General features: G+C 39.2%; 1 protein-coding gene across 3 annotated transcripts in view; it reads right to left on the bottom strand.

Moving 5' to 3' along the window:
- lrrc75a (leucine rich repeat containing 75A) overlaps positions 1-21055 on the bottom strand; it is a 54042-nt gene that overhangs the window by 27861 nt on the left and 5126 nt on the right. For all 3 annotated transcript variants that reach the window (XM_040130639.1, XM_040130640.1, XM_040130641.1), the window contains one exon: positions 12284-12412. In XM_040130639.1, coding sequence (XP_039986573.1) covers positions 12284-12412 — 129 coding nt within the window. The remainder of the gene's footprint in view (positions 1-12283; positions 12413-21055) is intronic.

Genomic DNA, 21055 nt, shown 5'->3' with positions numbered 1-21055 from the left:
GGTCAGAGCTCTTTCAAAATGAACTGGCGTGAACATCATCAGGCAGTGTTACAGGCAGTGTTGCCAACTTAGAGTCTTTGCCAGGAGATTTACCAACTTTTCACACCCCTTTAGCGACTTTTTCCCCCCCGAAAAAAACACTTCACTACAAAACTAGCAACATTTTGGACAAATCCCAGCTACTTTCTATAGCTGGGAAGAGAGTCTCCAGTGTTGCCCCGTCAGAGTGAGGTCAGGCTTTCCCTCTGCAGGCACACCTCTCTATGCGTCTAATTCAACTGACCGCGTGACAACTGACATAGACGTGAATGAGCTCCTAAAGCTCTCTCTGAGAGATCATTTTACAAGTAAATATAGCCAGAATTACAGCACAGCTATTGTCTGTAATTTATGTGTGTGGTGATTTTGTCAGAAGACGTCACAGTTATAAAATCAGGATTTTAGCAGTGCAGAGCAGCAGCTTGTTAATGGCTTGGAAGTGACTGCTGGTTAACATTTAGTGTTAATGGTCTGCGTTTCTGTCACTATTTCATACTTGTTCCGTTTTCTGACAACAGAAAGAGAAAAACATGCAAATGAGAACAGCTTCAGTGGGAATTCATAGTGTATATATGAGCACAGAGAGTAGGAGAGAAGCAAACAGGTAAAGGGCTGAACCTTGCTGACACTAGCAGGGATTAAAGCTCTCCATCGATACAACGGATTTCTGTCAATTGAATTCTAGAGACCATGTATGAGATAAATGTAGATCCAAAGTGAAAAAAAAAAAGCGAGGGGAGGGGGGTGTAACACTGTGAGCCTGGTGGCTGTAGGAAACCGTGAGATGTAGAACGTAGGTTATCTGAAAGGTAAATTACAGAGACAATTAATGACCCAAACGAAAACAGGGTAAGGGCGTGTACAAGCACATTTTCTTTTCAGCTGCCTCAACCTTACAAAAAAAAGCTAGACAGTGGTTACACGCAGTGGTGTACCAAAGCTAGGTGGCCCCATACGCTCACAAGATGCGTACATGTGATGGCACTCCTCATAGGTGCACATAAATGTAAAACAAGACAATGATTATCTCGTTTCAAACTCTCAACTCTGGACTCATGCAAGATGGAAAGCAATGGATTGACGCTAAGTATTGATTAAACACTGAATTTAAAATATTGATTGATTGATTAGCTGGGCATATATGGGTAAAATGGATGTACATCTCTCAGCAAATAACCATCAAGTATTCAGCCAAGCCATAATATAAATATTTTTTTATATTTGAAAATGTATAAAAGGAAATCTGGGGGAGACAGTTTGAATGGGTTTGATGCAGCTGATAAAATTAACAACAGTATTTTGCATTTTTTTTTTTTCCTACAATTTCTTATTTATGTTAATGTTAGCATTCGCTTATTTTAAGATTGTATAGAAAACATTAGATTCAATAAATATTGTTTGTTTATACATCATTGTGTTCTGTATAGGTCTACTAATTCTCAGACTGACAGATGGAGCAAACAGGAGGGAGGATTGTAGTGGGAGCACTGGGGTGTCAGGTTTGACTGCGTGGCAATGGCAAATGGTTTACATGGCTCACAGATCAGGTAGGCGGGCCCCTTAAGCAGAATGTTTCTTAAGGCCCCAGGGAGCTCAGGACCATCTCTGGGCATATCGGGACAAAGCTGCCGCATTTGTGGGCAGGTGGACCGTCATTAAATCCATAAAGTATTTGCCGGCCCTGTTAGTCTCTTTAACCGGCCCTCTCATTGAGGTGCACACGAGAGTGTACTGCGTGTGTGTTCCGGGACTGGGCTAACTGGCTGATGACAACCAAGTTAGTTAATGCGCGTTAACATTCTAGACTGATGCAAAAGTAGTGCGCAGCAGTGGGTATATGTAATATGTGTTCAGAACATTTTATTGTTTGCTTTAATCCCTGCACTAGGTACAATGCAAATATGAAATGATGAGGTCATGAATATGCTGATTAGCCTACTACATCATCTAGCGACAAACAGTGACTTATGCAGCAGGCTTCATCTACTTTGTATTGAAAGTAGTTGTTTACAGTGGTTCCACAGCAGTTTTCAACTACGTCTCCAATCTCGTTTGTTGACCATACATGGTCCAGCCATATACCAGGTTATGACCTAGGATTGTTATATTAACACATGATGGTGAATTTACTTTCCTACTCTGATGTAATATCCTGTCATCCCATAATATCTCTCTGCCTTTTGACAGTTCCAGCTTTCTTTTAAGAGCTGAGGAAGTCCTGTGACTCCTGGTCTGATGAAAACCTTTTAGAAGACTCTGGATGAACTCAAATATGAATGCTAAAGCTAAAAGCTACAAATACAATGCCCTAGTTGTACAACCGCTGACTTTTTGGAGTTGCAAGGTTTTCATTACACAGAGATATTAAATTCTGCTACATATATGATCACACATTTTTAAATTTGTAGTTTGCACCAGACGCATTTTAAAGTTCAATTCCTAACCAATAACTCGTTTGACAATATTTTATTTTTTAGACAAAACTCTAAATCACTGTGGTTCTTGTTCATCCGTGTAGTCTTAGTTGAGATGTATTGATGTTGTGCTTTGTACTGACACTCTTGGTAATGTACAGTAAGAGTGGTCTTACCATGTCTGTAAAGCTACATAAATTGAATTGTGCTGAAATAAATGAGAGAAAGCTCAGGTCAATCAGAACAGCAACAGTATCTGGCTGGAGCCTCATGGCTTCACCGTGGCCTTTTCTACATTTCCCTGCAGTCTGTTCTCAATCTCTCATCCCCTCCCTTTTTTCCCTTTCTCTATCACTCTCAGTTTCTCCTCTGCTTGTTTTTTTGGTCTTCTTGTCTTCGTTCTCGGTTTTTCTGCTTCCCTGTCTTTTCCTCCCCCTCCTCTCCCTCGTTACATTATTGATACAGAACACATCTATGAATCTTTCCATTCTCAAGAGAGCTGATGACCTCTCTCTTTCCCTTCGTCTCCATCTCTCTATCTTATTTATCTGTCTGCTTCATCTCTACTCCTTCCCCTCAGGCTATCTTGCCGATAAAGTTCGTTTGCACAGTACAAATGGAACCATTACTTTAGTCCTGTATTTCTCTGCATGCAGAGGGTCTCCGGTAAATTACTGCTAAATTGTTCCTCCATTCTGCAGATGAATTGTTGGGGTAATTCAGTTTTATTACGGTACAGGGGATGACCTGGCAGACAGCTGATTGGGGGTCATGGCCAGATCTCAGTTCTCAGTAAGGGAAGACTTTATGTGTGCTATGGGGGCTTCGTTATCACACAGGACAGGGATGTCCTCAGTGTTTTAGGGTAACGTTGCGGTTAGGGTGGTAGTTATATTTTATATATAGATGATTTTTTAAAGGCGAATTCACTCAATGACTGCAGGCCAATCAAATTACAGAGAAAAGATTCCCCCACTAAATATCTCTATCTATTACTGTACTAAGGCTTACACATTCACAGGGGAAAATAATTTTTACAAGTAATATAATTGAACAGTTGTGAAAAATCTAAATATCACATTTTTACAGTTCTTTTAACTCACTGGTTAAAAAGGATTTGGAGTGGTTACAATGGGGGAAACTTGGTCTGTGTAAATTTCTCACCAAGGCCCTGATGCTGCACTGTGACATGGTGTAATATAACACTTGAAGAAAGCAAAATAAAACTTAACCCAAACAAAAACTACAAAGAAATGTTAAAATACTGTAAACTGAACCAGCTCATTTATACAAATAGCAACACTATAATCACACTAGCAACAAATGCAAGCAGCTAACCATGCTACTCATAATATTAAGTATTACACTAAATAAGATTAATACTTTGGCTTATTTTGAAAAAAAAAAAACATAGTGAGGACAGGAATGGACAGTTAAGAAGTTATTATACTGTAGGAGTGGTTGGAGATAAGCCACGAAACTGGGTCACCACTGGAATTCATGGTGCCAGTTGGTGTCCTCTAAGAAGTGATGCAAACTTTTCAGAGCCGTCTTTTCAGTTCCATGAGCAGTGAGTTCTAGCAATGTGTTTTAGTTGGTTCAGTGTCTTCATGTACCCGCATGTGAGTGATTAATCTCTGAACATTAAATAATAAACGACTGCATTAAGACTAATGTTGAAATTACATCAGAAAAAAACTAAGACACAACTGAAATTACCTTGGTGTTTGATTAAAGATTAAAAACAAACGCAAAAAAAATCTGACTGAAGCTAATATGCTTTTGTCACAAGAGACCAAAAGTATTTCAAAATCAAATGCAAAAAGCAGGATTTCTGTCAGTGCTCATGAATATTCAAATCTGATCACAAGGACTCAACTGAACCAGATTTCAACAAAACAATATGTCTTTTTCATCAATATCGTCTTTGTCAGTGTGAGGTGGTGTTTCATCTTTAAGATAGACTCCCTGTCAATAAGTCACATCATCCTCCTGATGACATATTGATGGTTCAGTCAGTGGAGTATGCAAAGAAATTTTACTATATATAGTTACTTCTATAGTTTTGCCATCAGTTAATGTCAAACTGTAAGTGCCATTTTTGTCCACTGTACCTAAAATACTATCAAATATGATGAAACACTGAATTTTCATAAATCTATGAAATTACTTGGACAAGAAAATGTTCAAAGTTCAAGCCTAAATTAAAAAAAGGAAGTTTTGGTAAGTGGTCTTCATAAAACACATTTGTTTGAGACTAATGTTAACCAGAGAGACAGGACCACTTTTGTCCACTCTCCTCTCTTTCAAACTGCAGGTGCCATATGTTATCCTTTGACACGTACCTCAGTTCACTTAGCACTTTGAGATGACAGGACAGTCTCTGATAGCTTGATGTGAAAGATAAAAGACACAGTGATGGAGAGGCTCTGTGTGTGTGTGTGTGTGTGTGCGTGTGTGTGTGTGCAGCCCCTGTCAAGGTGTCTGTCAACAAAGCAGCAGTGATTTATGATTAATCGAAAACTTACCAGTATTCCTCATTAAACACACACACACACACACACACACACACACACACACACACACACACACACACACACACACACACACACACACACACACACACACACTGTACTTGTTCCTCTATCTTTGTGAGGACACTCATTGACATAATGAATCCCCTAGCCGCTTACCCTAACCTCAACCATCACAACTAAATGCCTAACCCCAACCCTGACCCTTACTTAAACCTGATTCTAACCTGAGCCCTAAAACCAAGTCTTAACCCTAAAACAGCCCTTTGAAGTTGCAAGGACAGGCCAAAATGTCCACAAAGGTAGAAGTACAGGTACACACACACAAAGTGCTAAGTCTTCTTTTATACTGTAAAAGCATGGCCTGTGGTGATCCAGTTCAATTTAAATTTGCATCTGGTCATCTGTTCATCCAAAGCCTTCAAATCTCCTGCAGTAAATAACATCGCTCTCCTAGAATAGAAATTTCACTGGGTCCATCTCCACCACTGAAGCGGAATGTCAATTTCAGTTTTGAGGTTGGAGAAGAAGACTGAACGAAAACGGACCACAATTTGAGACTGTCACAGATTTACAAACGTAAGGATGTACAGAGTGGACTGCAACGGACTGTGAGACTCCTTTCACATTGATAGATTAGCAAATGTAAATAAATACATTACGTTACAAAAAGGTGTTGATAACTTATCATCCATCCATGTACTGTTAGTCATTATATATCTAATTAATATAAACACATTCGATAATTGTATTAGTCTTGCATGAAAAGCAAGCTTATGGAAATACAAACCTAGATTTACTACTGACAACATACTGACTATAACGTCATGTGCTATGAGCCATTCTGTGTTTGTCAGACAGCACAACCTAACGTTATTTCACCTTCAGCAATAACATACTTGTCCATTACCAATCATCTCTTCGATGATGATTTCTGTTGTAGGTACCTGATGTAGTTTATTCACTTAATCTTAATAAATGATGAATGATGAGATTATGCTGATATTTCAATATTGTACCACAGAATTCAGTTGTTTTCTTTAAATCACTAAAAATGGCCAGTGTTGATTCTATGGAAACAACTCTGTGACTGCAGTTTTTGTGTCAATTCTACAACTTCCATCAAAGTACCTCAATGTTGGGCAGACATTAGTGCCCATAGATTCCATCGATTCAACTCTAAGTCCGGAAGAGGGAGAAAAATAGGAAATGATAATTACAAATCCATTCCCTCATTTTATTAATCCGTTTGCACAGATTTCAATGTTTTTTTCTCTTAAACAATATGACCCCTGGGGCGGGCGCCCTACTATCACCAGACAAGAATGTCAAACCAATTTTTTTTTTTCGTCCCGTGCAGATGTTTTAAAATTCTTTATGGGATGCAAACTATGGTCTGAAACTGTGGCCATCAACCACCCAAGCTTGCACTTTCTTACTTTCTGCAAAGTGCAGAATCGTCGAATATGGACATAATTGGACATTGGACATATGGACATTGTTGGGGTATTGGTCTGTGGCTGGTTAATTAAGCCCTGTGACGAATGCTTTTCAGCCACATGACTTTCACAGGGATGAAGGCATTTCTGATGAAGGACACAGGCTTACAATGCATTGGTCATGGGTTCACTTACATTTACAAAGACCCAAATACACGAATCTCTTTTTATCTGATTTGTAATGCACATTAAATCTCTGAATTTCCCTCACTACTAGACTCCTTTTTGATCAAAAAACACCCAACTCCACCAATACTGAAAAATATAAAAGGCGTGTTCAGACTATTACTATCTATTCTGTAACAATAAATTTGAATTTCAGTGGCTGTATATGATATTTACAAATAAAATAAATACATAATCGATAATAAAATGAATGAAGGCTATAATTCAAATCAGAGACCATATATCTGAACGGTCAGTATCAGCAGGGTTAAACACATACACATACAGACATAGATACCGTTTCTCAGGCCGAGTAAAGCTGAGTAGTGAGCTGTTGGATTCACAGCAGAAGCAGAGTGGAGACACAGACAGATGGATGGATCACACAACATAAGCGAGAAACAGAGATGACTTAAAAGCCTAAACTCCAAGAACTAACCATGTTAGCGCTGATTTGTCTTTTGACCCTTTCCTATAGGCCTTAAACGTAGTTTCAACAGGTGTGGTCACGCAGGTTATGCTTTTAGTATCTCTTGTGTAATGTAAGCGTTTCAGTGGTTTTAAGTTTATTTCGAACTCGATGTTCCTGTTCTTTCTTTCATCTAACAGACAGTAGCCTCAGAGTTTACTGATCTGCTCTCCTTTAGTCTTGCATAGCAAGACCATTCCCCACAGCGCTGTGCTGTCAGTGCTGGAGAGCGGTCTGGCTGCACCCGCCCTGGCTTGTTTGTATTTCTTTAAAGCAATCAAATTTCTCTTGGGTGGTGCTGTGCCCAGGATGCAGCAACCGTGCCGCTGCAAAATAGTGTCGGGGGGGGGGTTGTTCTGGTGGAACATTTGCGCGCGGGGAGGTGATCACTGTCATTAAAATGGCTGATTCCCCCTGCAAAAGAAAACGCCACAAAAAGCAATAAAAGACATATTTTGACTGTGATTGGATGACGCAATTCTTCATCAAAACTTGTCATTTTCAGCAGACTTATACCCGCAGCATGCATCCGGTGAGTCAGACTAGCTCTACTACAGCTCTAGCAGAGCTGTATTTGCAAAATGCAAACCACAACTTTCTTTCTGGTTCTTCTAGACTTTACATCTGAACCACAGGGTGGTTTTTATTGTGAGGCAGCAACAGGAAATGCACTATTACCTAAACTGTGTATGAAATCACTCTCTAGCTACTATATACACACAGTGATTACTTTGTTAGGTATAATAGGTTCTACCTTTACGAAGGTTATAATGTTCAGTTTTTGCTGACGTTGTTGAAAATGTGTCAATTCAATTATATGTTTTTTTTACTGAGGTCATACTCAAAGTTGGCGTTTTACTGGACAACGCCATATTGGGAGTTGTTTCTATTCTCTAGTCCTTCCCATTTATCTACATGACGGGGGCAGACTAGTAGAAACACTTCTGAAAACAAAGCAGCTCAGTATGGTGTCAGGGCTAAAACATAAACTCGTATAATTAACGCCTCTATGAGTCTGATTCAATTGGTTGCATTGTTTTAGATGTGCGAATAACTGCAGCGTGACACTACAGCCTCTCAGTGATGATGCAAAGCGATGACGATTAGTAGGTGTCCAAAATCTCAAATTGCTCCTCACTATAGAGTAAGCTTCCGAGTGTCTGTCTTCTAGGGAGCAGTGAATGAGTGAACGAGGAGGTGATTTCAGACATCACAGGATTAAGTGCTGTTGCATGAAAGCCAGTGTCCCTCCTGACGGCCACAAGCCAAAAAACACTGGTGTCACCATAAAGTTGCAAAAAAACTTTGCTGGTGTGTTGCTGGAGTTTTGACTTCTCTGAAAGCCAATTTCCCCCCGAGAAAATTGAAAAAAACAGCTGATGAATTGTTAGGAATGATGAAAAGAAAAATACTTCGGTAAGTAAAAATGATCGCTGTTTGGGGAGAACTGTGGCCAGGTGGTTAATATGCAAAACGTAACAACCCAAACATTCCCACCACCCAGTTCAATGTCATACCCCCCACCCTCTCCCTGCATTTCCTGTTTCTAGCCCTTTACTGTCACTTTCAGAATAAATGCCAACTGCCAAAATAAACAAACAAAAATCTAAAAAAGAAAAAAGGATGATCATTCAAAATTGTGAGATAGGAAATACAAATTTTGACTTTGTGTCTCAAAAGTTTGGAAGACAGGAATAATGAGCACCAGGAACACAACGTCGGCGGCCTTCCTACACTGAAAAGCAAGGCCGATGTAAAAATGGTAACTGCTCTGGCCAAACACAAGTGAAGTGCAGGAAATGTGATGGAGTGAAAAGCTGTGCTTCTCACCAGAAAAGAACTGCCTGGTTGAGTTTCATGAGTGAGCGAAGGATGCATATCAGCAGGGGACATTTCTAACATGTCCAGTGAGGACATGCAGCCTATGTTTCGTTAAACAGGAAATGCATTTTAGGCCTAAATACACTTAAAATTAAAGGTCATTGATTTTTTTTCAATTAATATCCTTATTAAGTCCCATAGAGTGACTTACCATCTCTTAACTGAACCCGTTTTCAGTCCCTTTGTTTAGTTGTGGAAAGGTGTCATTAATCCTGCAGCAGTTTGGCTGTGTGTTAATATTAATCAGATACAAGGAGGGTGGAGTTCATTCAATCAATTCTCTGTTCTCTGGACAGAAAAACTGACTGAAACATAAGAGACTGAGGAGGACAGCTGTGTACAGTCACAGTTGCATTCCGTCACAGTGTTTGTTGATCTGATCTTTTCATATGCACTTTAGTGACAAAAACAGTTGCAGACTGTACCAGCATGACTGACAACACAACAACAACATCAATATCCATAACCACAGCTGTTTAAAACAACACTGTGGCAGATGGAAGTGAAGCAAACAGCGCAGGAGAAGTGCGACAAAAAACACTCAGCGAATGTTGTGGTGGGGAAAACATGTTCCCACTGCCCAAATGCAGTGTTATCGGCTGCCTGGTGGCACAGCAGGTTATGTGTGGTGGGTGTGAGGTTTCCCTGAGAGTACTTTTGGTACTTTTATTCCAGAAATTTCCTCTGTGGAGATATGTTGTCAACCCTTCTGTCTTTATGGCTTTGCATTCCTCAGGGCTACAGTGATGAATAAGATGTAGGGATGAAAAGAAGAGTTACATAACTCTAGTAACTTAAACCCACTTTTTTCACTCAGTAATTTGTGCGTACAATCACTTGTTTTGAGTCTAAAGTGTGACTCAAGAAAAAAGTGAATAATTCTGTACTCTAGAGCAAAAAAAGAAAAATCCATCATAAATCTGTGATATTACCTGATACTCCACACAAGGCGCACAGCAATGTGTAGTTAGCTCTGCTCTCGGTTGGGCAGTTTTCACAAGCCATCCAAAGCAAATTAAGTATTTGAATCTTAAGTTCAGCTCTATTCAATAGTTTTACATCAATAAAGAATCCAATGACTTTGTATAATGCAAAAGACGAAGGCCAGACGTAGTGACGAACCCACAGAAAATTTGTGCAGTTTGCCTTGGTTCTATAGAGCGTCGCTTTCATCTCTTTTTTTCGTTTGTTTGTTTTATGGCCCACAACTACACTGTTGCTCTGATTAACCCACTGTTAACCTGCCCAGCACCAGACAGCAGACAGACAAAGTTAGTGGCTAGCTAATGAACACAGTTGAACAAAGGGGAGGGAATGTTGGACTTATGGTACATTCTTATGGTGGCCAGAAACACGACTTGTAAAGAACGCTAATGTTGCTCTGTGCCCACTGGATGTCAACTTAAGGGTGATACTAAGTCAATATAATGTACAGCTTGTTTATCTGCCCCTCAGGGGCCAAATATATTTATGATGCAAGTTTAAATGAATACAAGTAAATGATTTCAATCATAAAATATGATTGAAATCATTTACTTGTAATGTCGTTATTTAACAGGTGGCCAGAAAAAATTAAATACATTGAAAAGTAATAATCATTTGCAGTTCTGCATGTTTCACAAAATAAACCTAGGCCTAGCCAATTCTTGTGTCAAGAAAAAAAAATCAAATAGAAAAGTCAAGTAGACTGATCTGACAACAGACTGAAGTCTGACTGGTTGAAATTTGATCATATCTATAAGAGACTTCAATTAGATTTCTCCGCATTGAGAGAAGAAAATAATTCTTCATAAGAAGCTGTAATATTGTTATTTAAAAGAAAATAATCATTTGTCACACTTAAATATTTATTACAAGGAAATTGCCAAGCTACATGTTACGACTTAACGTCACCAGTGACAGCACTGCAAATATTCAATGACTCTAAATGTCCCAAGTATGTAGAGCAAAATGTGTACTAATTTAAAGATGATTTTTGGAAATCGACATATGACATTCACAGATGTTGCATTAACATTTTATGTCCATGAAAAGAAAAGGAGCAGAGCCTGAACTATTTCTCACAGTAAGAAAGTAAAAGAGAAGAGAGATCAAATGTGTCAGACAGGCTGGACGGAGCAGAACAAGGGAAATAACACCTCTCTCTCTGCCTCCTTCTGTACTTTCTCGTTCTTGTTGCTTTTCTCTCTGCACATAACAACACCCCCGCCGGTGTTTCTTTTATTCCTGCTCCTTCCAGCCTCCCTCTGTTCACTGATCATGAACCGTGCAGCGAACCCTCACCTTCAGTTTTCTCTGCAGCATCGACATGTGTGAAGAGAGTCGCAGAACGCGGCTTGCACATCGATAACAAGTATTTCTCAGCTCCCACTTTTTTTCAGTGAATACAATATTGTTCCAAAAATGAAAACTCTTTATACAGTTTTATTTTTAGTCAGCAAAAGATAAAGACACCTTAGTCTAGTTTTCATCTGTAAAATCTTAGTCTCACTTGATCGTTCAGAAACTGATTAACTCACCTATTCACTAAAAAAACACTGTTCACTTCCCGGATTTAGCTTGAGATGAGCAGCTGAAACATCAGAAAACATTAACACAGTTCTATTCCTTTAGCAACACATCAAGAGGAAGATTTATGGTGGACCGGTCCTTGACATTAATTCTGCACGTATTCCTACCCACAGCAACATGAAAGAGAGCCGACTGTAAATCACTTTAGCCACTGATAATGTTATGCTAACATTAGCCTACATTTTTACAAATGTCGGCGTGCTAGCCTGCATATTTTCGGGGCTTGTCCCGGGTGGTTTTTTTTTTTCTTGCCAGTCCTTGTTTAATTTTCAGTGGGACTGAAGCTGAATTTCGTTCAGAAATGTTGTCACTGCTTTCCTCCGAAAGAGCCACGTTTGCTAACATCACCGGCAGAGATAACATTCTTCGCTCGTCCTTCCCCCCCCTGCATTATTCATCCAGCATGGCTGCTGTCACGCTTCCTTTCCCTCCCTACCTCACTGACATACTAGACAACATGAATGAACAAACACAAGGAGCTGTAGTTCCCTCAAGGACACCCACAGCCAGACAACCACTTACAGCACTTCTGTAGCCTAAAAGTGTCTGACAAAATGAGTCAGGAGATCATCTGATAGCTGCAACGCAATGAATCACATCAGTCCGTGAGTGTGTGTGTCCGTGTTTCGTGTAATCGGCAATATTATATTAATATAAGTATTCTTCATTTTAGATGATTTTTATGTGTGTGTGTGAGAGAGTGTGTCCTACCGTCTTGGGGCAGTGGACATATCGTGCCAGGCTGATAATCAGGTCATGTGTGATAGGGTCAACCAGGTTTCTAAAGCTGGCGTAGCGGTACAGCACGTCATCCAGGGATGTTGACTCCATGCCCAGGTCCTACACAAACACACACACACACACACACGCACACATTAAATAAGACCGTCTTATCCTCACTTACAGAACTGTACATACAGTACTTATGTAAGCAACACTCATATAGGCAAGGCAATCTATTTATATGCCAAATTTCATACACATGGGAGAACTCAATGGGCTTTCATTAAAGTGAAAAGGCAGAAAAAAGACCCCATAAAACACAGGAGAGCACAAAAACCATTCAACAGACACGATAATATAGTGGTTATGGATAACTACGTACATATTTTTTCCTTTACAAGTAATCATAAAATTGTACACATTCATTCATGCAAGGAATATATTCATACACATAAATCTCCTCTGTTTAGGAGCAAGGCAGAATTTGAAAGGCTTTTATATTTTTCATGCTGCTTTGTAAACTCGCTGACCTCCTAAAGCATTAAATTAAAGCCTGTTGAACGGCTTCCTGCTGTCTAACTGCCTGCTTGCCGATGAAGGAAAATGAAAATTTGTCACATCTCAAGCTCTATCAAAGCCGACGAAGCATAAACCTGTTGGCAGAGCTTCACGCATGAACAGCAGTCCTGTTAAATCTTTAAAAAGCAACATGGATGACAACTCCACTTGAAATAAAATACACAGACACAGGAGAGGATTAGACCAGAGCAGTTCAATTTAAATAGCAGCAGTTAAATATTTTGAGGACTGAGCAATACAGCCTTACACCATTTACTTGAGCTCAAGTAATTGACGACATTAATATTTATTTTTATAGGCATCCAAAAAACTTCCTTTTGTTTTGAAACCAGATTAAAAATCTAATTAGAAATCATGAAAAGCTGCAACATTCCTTCACTATATGACAGAGCTGGACATTACACATGATGTCAGTTTTGCTGTTCTCAGAGGTTTAATAGCAACGGAAGAAAAATGTATAGTTTGTCCTGAGTCTGGGAGTAAGCAAAAGGTCACAGGCTCCCTTGGTAGCATGAATGTGCTAATTTCATGGCAATCTACCAAGTGAATTATGAGAAATCCTGACATTTTGTCCCTCGCTCATGCAATATGCAAAATGGAAAGTGTTAATCCTCTGGGGGCCATGAATGAGGTAAGTAAGAGCCTGGGCAATCTGCCCCAATAAATATCCACATTTCTAAAATAAATGTGGAAAATTTTGCTTGACGGTGGCACTACAGAAAAAGTTGGTGTCACCAAAATAATTAGTTAATTTTAGCCAGTGGTGGGAATCTGTGGATGGCAATGTCTAACAAGTAATGGATTGGCCAAAAGTTTTGTACAGATTTTCAGGAATTTCCGGAGGATAGATTTTTCTAGATTTTAAAATGAATCAATTAGACCATAACTTTTTTTTGTCTATAAGAACTGAATCAGAATCTCGCCAATTATATTCATTTTGGGTAAAAAAGTCTCAACACAAGGTACATATTACTTGTTGCTACTGCTGCATTAAGACTATATCATTTAGACCATAGTTACGAGCAACCACATAACAGCAACTGTTCACGTCAGCCTCTGACTTGCAATTCAGACTTGAAGATATTAGAAGTTTAACCCTAACCCTAACCATAAGAAACTTCTAATATCTTCAAGTCTGAATATATCTCTCGTTTGCAAAAAGAACCACAAAGTGCCAAAAATAGAAGAAACAACTCTTCCATCACTGGCACTTATTTTAAATAAAATACAGTATTAACTCAAACAAAAACAATTTAACTTTTTAAAAGACACTGTTCGACCCTGGGGACACATTTTAGGAACCTTAAATCACTGCAATAGCTGTTTTTCATTTTGTAGCAGGTTAGCACACACAACAGAAAAGCCACTGCTTAGTCCTTTGTGAGGGGAGACATGGCCAAGTGCTAAAAACTCCACACCACTTTCACAAGATTCCAATGAACAAAATGCACCCAAGCTTTATTCCAACAAATGTGTTGTCGAGGAGAAAAAGTCCAAAAACCTGAGTAGTTTTGTTAGCAAATGCTTGATTGGTTTATTGGTTGAGACCAGAGTAACTGTATGTCTGTAATCAAAAGGGTGAATAACTGTAACCACCTTGCAATTGTATGCCTCTGATAACTAGTCAAGTTGTAGGAAATAAGCTCACAATCTCCCTTTTTATTTCTGAGTTATGGAGTTAATAATGGCTAGAAAAGTGTTTTTGCAGAAAATTGTGATGTCACAGTGAAGTTGACCTTTGACCTTTTGGAGATATAATGTCATCACTTCATCATTTCATCCTATTAGAAATGTGTTTTCACCTGTTTTGTGAGGTCACAGTGACCTTGGTCTTTGATCACCGATAACTAATCAGTTCATCCTTGAGTCCAAGTTAAAGTTTGTGCCAAATTTGAAGAAATTCCCTCAAGTCGTTCCTGAGATATCGCGTTCACTAGTATGGGACAGACGTACATACGTACGGACAGATGGATGGACAGGCGCAGAGTCATAAAAATGTGGGTGTCTGGTAAGAGATTAACTGTCTTAAAAGGAGCTATCCACGGTTTGTTTGAATCTGGTTTCACTTGAAACACAATTAAAAAAAGCCAATATAATATATTTATCTAACTGCAAGGTTAGCACTGGATGAGCAACACAGAGACAAGTAAGTTTGACCTTGTGTTGAGATTTCTTTTTCTTTGTTTTTGGTTTTCAAGGTCCAGAATGAATCTTCTAGCTTAATTATACCACTTTTATAAACTATAGTGTGAGGCATGCTTTCTCCATTTATTTATTTTGTGAAGAATTATATATTACTTCCCTATTCATCACTGGTTCAATCTTGGGGAAATGCAAGTCAACATGGCATTCAAGCATTTTTAGGTATTGTTCACAGTTCATTATTCACAGTTTAGTTGTAATATCTTAGACGGTCATCTCTGTGAAGTCAATGTTTGTAGTGGTGTTGTGTACTGGGCAGCCTTACACTGAGAGGTGTTTACGGGTATACATACTGCGTAACAGAATATTAATTCAGATGATATGTGCTGTCTGCACTGGCACAACACTCTGTGTACACAACATGTAATCAGTCTCCTTTTCTAGCTATACCACTATTCTTGTTGTCAATGCCACTGGGCTTGAATCACTTTCCGGGTGAATGTGCATATATGTTGTGTGTGTGTGTAAATGCATTTTAGTCTATAAGGTAAGTGCATGATCATAGTGTCTGTAGATATGTGTTTGTTTGTTTGGGTTTGTCTGTGCAGACAATTCATAGCCACTTAGGTGGCAACAGGGCCAACCATATTCAGAGAGAGGAAGAGAAAAAGAGAGATAGAAAGAGAGGGAGAGAGAGAGAGACAGAGAGAGAGAGAGAGAGAGAGATGCTCGGTCTCCTACAGATAGGTATGACTCACTCAGGTTTTCATGCTGCCTATTGTTCTGCGTAGGAGGGGCAGTAAATTATGACAGCAACTTGACTGAATGACACACACACACACACACACACACACACACACACTGATCAGCTGCTGTATTTTCAAATGAGAGCGATATTAATAGCAACATAGCAGATGAGAGAAACCTATGATCAACAGGTGTATGTTATGGTGTCACCACCAGGACACACAGACTCACACAGTTTCCAGTTGAGATCACACAACTGAAATTATTTCTGCTTCTAAAAAAAAAAACTTTTAAATTACTTATTACAAAAGTGCTGTGACATTCCTTGCTTTAATCACCCTAGAGATGTGTTTAGAACTTGACTGGAGTCCACCTGTGGAAAAATGAATTGATTGGGCATAGTTTAGAAACATAGTTTAGAAAGACACACACCTGTGTATATAATATAAGGTCCCACAATTACACTGCATGTCAGGATGAAAACCAAGCCATTAAGTCCAGGGAACTCTATGTAGACCTCAAATTGTAGTGAGGCATAGATCAGGGCAAAGGTGTAAAACCATGTTTAAAGCTTTGAGTGTTATCAGGGGCACAGTGGCCTCAATAGTTGTGAAAGGGAAGAAGTTTGAAACCACCAGGACTATTCTAGAGTTGGCCATCGACCAAACTGAGTAACCGGGCAAGATTGGCCTTTGTCAGGGAGGTGATCAAGACCCCAACGACTCTAAAAGAGCTTCAGAAGTCCTCTGCAGAGATGGGAGAACCTGTTGGAAGGACAACCATCTCAACTCTCCATCAATCGCACTCCATTAATCAGGCCTTTATGGTTGTGTGGCTAGACGGGAGTTACTTTAAGTAAAAGGCATATAACAGCCTTTAAAGGACATCTAAAGGACTCTGAGAGCACGAGTAAAAAGATTCTCTGGTCTGATGAGACAAAAATTGAACTCTCTGAGCAGAAATACAATCACTATGTCTGGCAAACACCAGATTGATGGACAAAAATGGCAATTTTACCCATTTACAATTAAATCTACAAAAGAATAAAGTGTGCATAAAGTGAAGGGGCGTGAATACTTTCTGAAGCCACTGTATGTGTAAGGAGCCATTGCCACTTGTGGTCAGTAGACAGCAAAACAGTATAACCTCTGGATAAAAACTGTATGCAAGCTATGGAAGCTACAGTTAGCCTACCATTCCAGCATTAGCAACCTTACGGCACATCTTGAAAATACGCACCCAAGTAATGTCCCTCCTTGTATTGGTTTGCCCTCTTATGGACATAATGTGCAAAAATAGATATTTGGATGTTTTGAACCTGTGTGGTTTTTTAGATGGTATAGTCAAATGTCATTTTTGTCCTCATAATAAAGACTGGAGGCAGTGGAAAACAGCTAGCCTAGCTCTTTCTGAAGATTTAAAAAAAAAAAAAAAGAGACTACCAGCACTTCTATAACTTATTAATAACACATCTTGTTTGTTTATTCTGAACACAAATTGAAGAGTAAAAACCGAAACGATGGACTTGCCCGTGCTTTTACCCTCTGCTTCCAGTCTTTATGCTAAGATTAAGCTAACTGGCTGTTGGCTCTAGCATAATTTCTAGTGTACAGACATGAGAGTGGTGTCAATCTGCTCATCTCATTCTCAGCAAAAGCGTAAAAACCTAATTTCCCAAAACTTCTGACTATTTATTTAAATAACCAATGACAACTTGCATTTGCATTTTTTAGAAGCACATTAATTAATTTCCAGAATGGTAATATGTACAGTAGAAAGGGAAACACTTAACATTAGTATGCTTTTTGCTAAATTTTAATGCCTCAAAAAAAAAAAAAAAAAAAGACACTAGTACCAATAATCCAAGGCAATACTGATTATTTCTGTGCGTGTGTTTGAGGGTGAGTCAACAGAAACACACAATGTGTCTTTCCTCATAGTATGATAAGGAGATGAGGCATTATGCAAATACATCCACCCTGAATGGAAATTAATCTTCCAGCTCGCTCTTATCTGAACCCAAAAATGGTAAGGTTTGGGAAGCAACAATTAACATATCCACAACAGAGCGCTGACACTTGGTGAGAAGGTCTGCAACAGTAAAAAGTATACGTTTGTGGAACAAATTGAAACAATAGCAAGCAAGAGATAAGTCAAATTTTTTCTGAGAACTACGTAAATGGTATTCACCCTCCAAAAAAGCCATACATTATTAACAGTGGCCCCATATGAGAAGGGCAAAATAAAAACGCATAGTCTACTTCCTTGAACTCTGAAGGGATAGTGGGTTGAGTGCATACACACACACGCACACATATCCATTTAAGCTATAAGGGAAATAGTGTGGGCTTTTCTTCCATTAGAAAGCACCACCCACACTAATTAGAGCCAGTCAATATCACAGCATTAGTCTGAACCCAGCTGAACAAGAACAAAGATGGAGCTGGACACAGAAACAGCAAACACAACGGCTCAAGCGAAGGCCCTTTGGTAAACAAGAGGAAATGGCAAGGAGGACCCATATATGAAGGTGATATTGACCTTTAATAAAGATCACATACCGACCAGACAGTGTCATCAACCTCTGATATATTATTAATATTAATATTAATATGGAGGTTATTTGATCTTACATGAATAAGAATTATTATTATTATTGTTAATATTTTTATATTAAAGGCCTGAGAGAAACTGCTCCAGAAGCAAGCAAGCTTAAAAGTAAAGGTCCTTGAACTATAGCTTTTTTTTTTTTTTTAGGTACATTTCATTTTCATTTTTCATTTTTCAGATTGTTTCATTTAAAAGCCCTGTGCCGCTGCACAGGTGTTGTCAGTTATTCTGGCTGATTAGACCTCTTCTCAGGTTGAAGCTGGGCGGAGCCATGCTGGGACACCATACAACATGTGGCCTGCTAATCATGGACAAATTAGGACAGCTGGATATTGCGTGGCAAAAACCATTCAATTTAATGTAACTTGCTCACTCGGAACATATGTCCAGAAAATTTCCCAGCAGACATAGGATGAAAGGGACAGGTGTAATTAATAACATAAATGGTCGTGGTATTGTGCATGTTGCCTCGCTGTCATGACTTACTGGGACGTTTAGATGTAACTGGGCCATCACGGATGTTTTTAGGTCCACCTGTTGTTTTGCTCTGCTGTGACAAGCAAAAGATATCTGCTGTTAAAAAGCTCACCTACCATGACCCTGGCATGTGCATAAACAATCTGGAACAAAAAAAAAAAACTTTGTAGGCTCTGAGTTTTAAGTTTTTTGGGTTAAGCTGTTCAAAGTGTCTTGTCCAAATTTTACAGATGTGACATGTAATGGTAGTCTACAGGGAGAAGGCCTTTTTTTCTGCAGTACTGTGGTGGCTCTGGGGCAACGAGCCTGACAGTCCTTCTCTTAATATGTAAAAGGAGAGTGAGAGAGATGCCAGTTAAGAGCAGAATGCACATGCCCACAGTCCTGGGAAGAGCTTCAATCAGGCAAACTGAAAGCACCTGAGCAGGTATATCATGATCATTATGACATATCCTAAACATATAATTAATGTGAGGAAGCAAGGAGGCCAAAAGGCCAGACGACACAAATCACTTAAAGCAAAGGGTTAATACTGTCTAAGAAGTTTTAACAATGTGTATGAAACGTATGATTTAGAAAGATTCAAAGACAGTGCGGCTTCTTTAGCTCATAATAAAACTTAGCCTGATCTCTCAACATGTAGCAACAGAAAGTTGCAGCGCTGAGATAAAGTCATATGCTGTATTGATGCCACGTCAACAGGATGGGAAGAATGGGAAAACCTTTACTTTCTCCAACCTGGGAGCATTCGCTCATATCCCAAGATGGTTACTCCTGTTACTAGCCAAGTTACACAACACTAATTCTTTTTTAATAATTTTACATTTTTTGGCAGTTCGTTAACCACTAAAACAGAATATATAATATATATATTATATATTATATATATATATATATATATATTTTTATATATATATATATTTATACAAAACCCAACCTACCAGCATCTCTAAAATTCACCAGTTAACATGTTATATCTCATTTGTAATCAGTGGCAAAGTTACTGTGTTACCAAGAAACAGATCCAGAACCTAACTTCCTGTTAAACCACAACTGTCATTTTTACCATTCAGCTTTGGATGGATTAAATAAATGAGATATGATGTTGGCTATATATATATACACACACACACACACACACACACACACATCTACTTAGGGCATAGTCAAGCTAGCTGTTTCTCCAACCTTCTAGTCTTCATGTAGTGTGCAGTTTTGAGCTTGAAAACACACAAAGGCAAAGAAAATGGGCGCCATGCAAGGACCACTAATATCAACAGATTTGCTCTGATGTGGCATTTGCAAGGATGTAAGGCTGTTTGTGGCATTCACCAATTTTCAAGATTCATGAGTCATGTAGAGATAGACGGCTTTGCTCCATGGGAACAAACAGCTGCCACTGTAACTGTCGGATTCAAAGGTGTAACGTCACCTCTGTATGCTAAAACATTATCCCATCTAATATCTCACTGACTGTCACACGACCACCTCCTAAATCTCACAGACGCGCCCCTGCTCATGAACAGGTTGTCAGGTTCACATGAGCGATTTATGACAAGTTTGGTGAATCCAACATTTGTAAAAGCAAGCCTCACAGAAAAAAGTAACAGAGGTTTAGGACAAGAATATGAAAATGTTCTTTCATGAGTGCAATGGTTTCAACAACAGTTGCTGACTAATGGCAGCTTCGGTCTTAAATATTCATGGCGACCACAACAAAATAGCCTGTCATTATTTCACAAAGCACTGGTCACATACCATAGCATGAGTTAGGGATCTCGTGTAGCCGTTTACAGCAAACTAGAGACTGCTGAGGGGAACCACTGAGGATGATTCTAGAGCCGAGGGAGGTTTCCAAAGACACTGTTGGTTTTAGTTTAGTGATCAGCTATGAGACAGACCGGGGGGAAGTGGTTAAGAGATGTTAGCATTGGTTTCAAGTGAATTGGAGAGCAGTGATTAAGAACGTCGCTTTCCAATTAGCTGTTAACAGAGCTCCTTCGTGATTAATCAGTGCCTGTTTAGTCTGAACTCACCGGCCATCACCATGGTTTCCGGGCAACCAAGAGGAGAACCTGGTAACCAGCGAAGAGTGACGCTCCTATCTTTCACAAACAAGCTGTCTTTTCCGTTTCTCCTCCATTTCTTTCCCTTCTCTGTGTCATTTCCTCTTTTTTTCATACGAAGTCCTCTCTTCTAATGTCT

The sequence above is a fragment of the Xiphias gladius genome, chromosome 7 (genome assembly GCF_016859285.1).
Source record: "Xiphias gladius isolate SHS-SW01 ecotype Sanya breed wild chromosome 7, ASM1685928v1, whole genome shotgun sequence".
NCBI lineage: Eukaryota > Metazoa > Chordata > Actinopteri > Istiophoriformes > Xiphiidae > Xiphias > Xiphias gladius.
The sequence above is the reverse complement of the archived record's forward strand: the minus strand, read 5'-3'. Positions and strand labels throughout refer to the sequence as shown.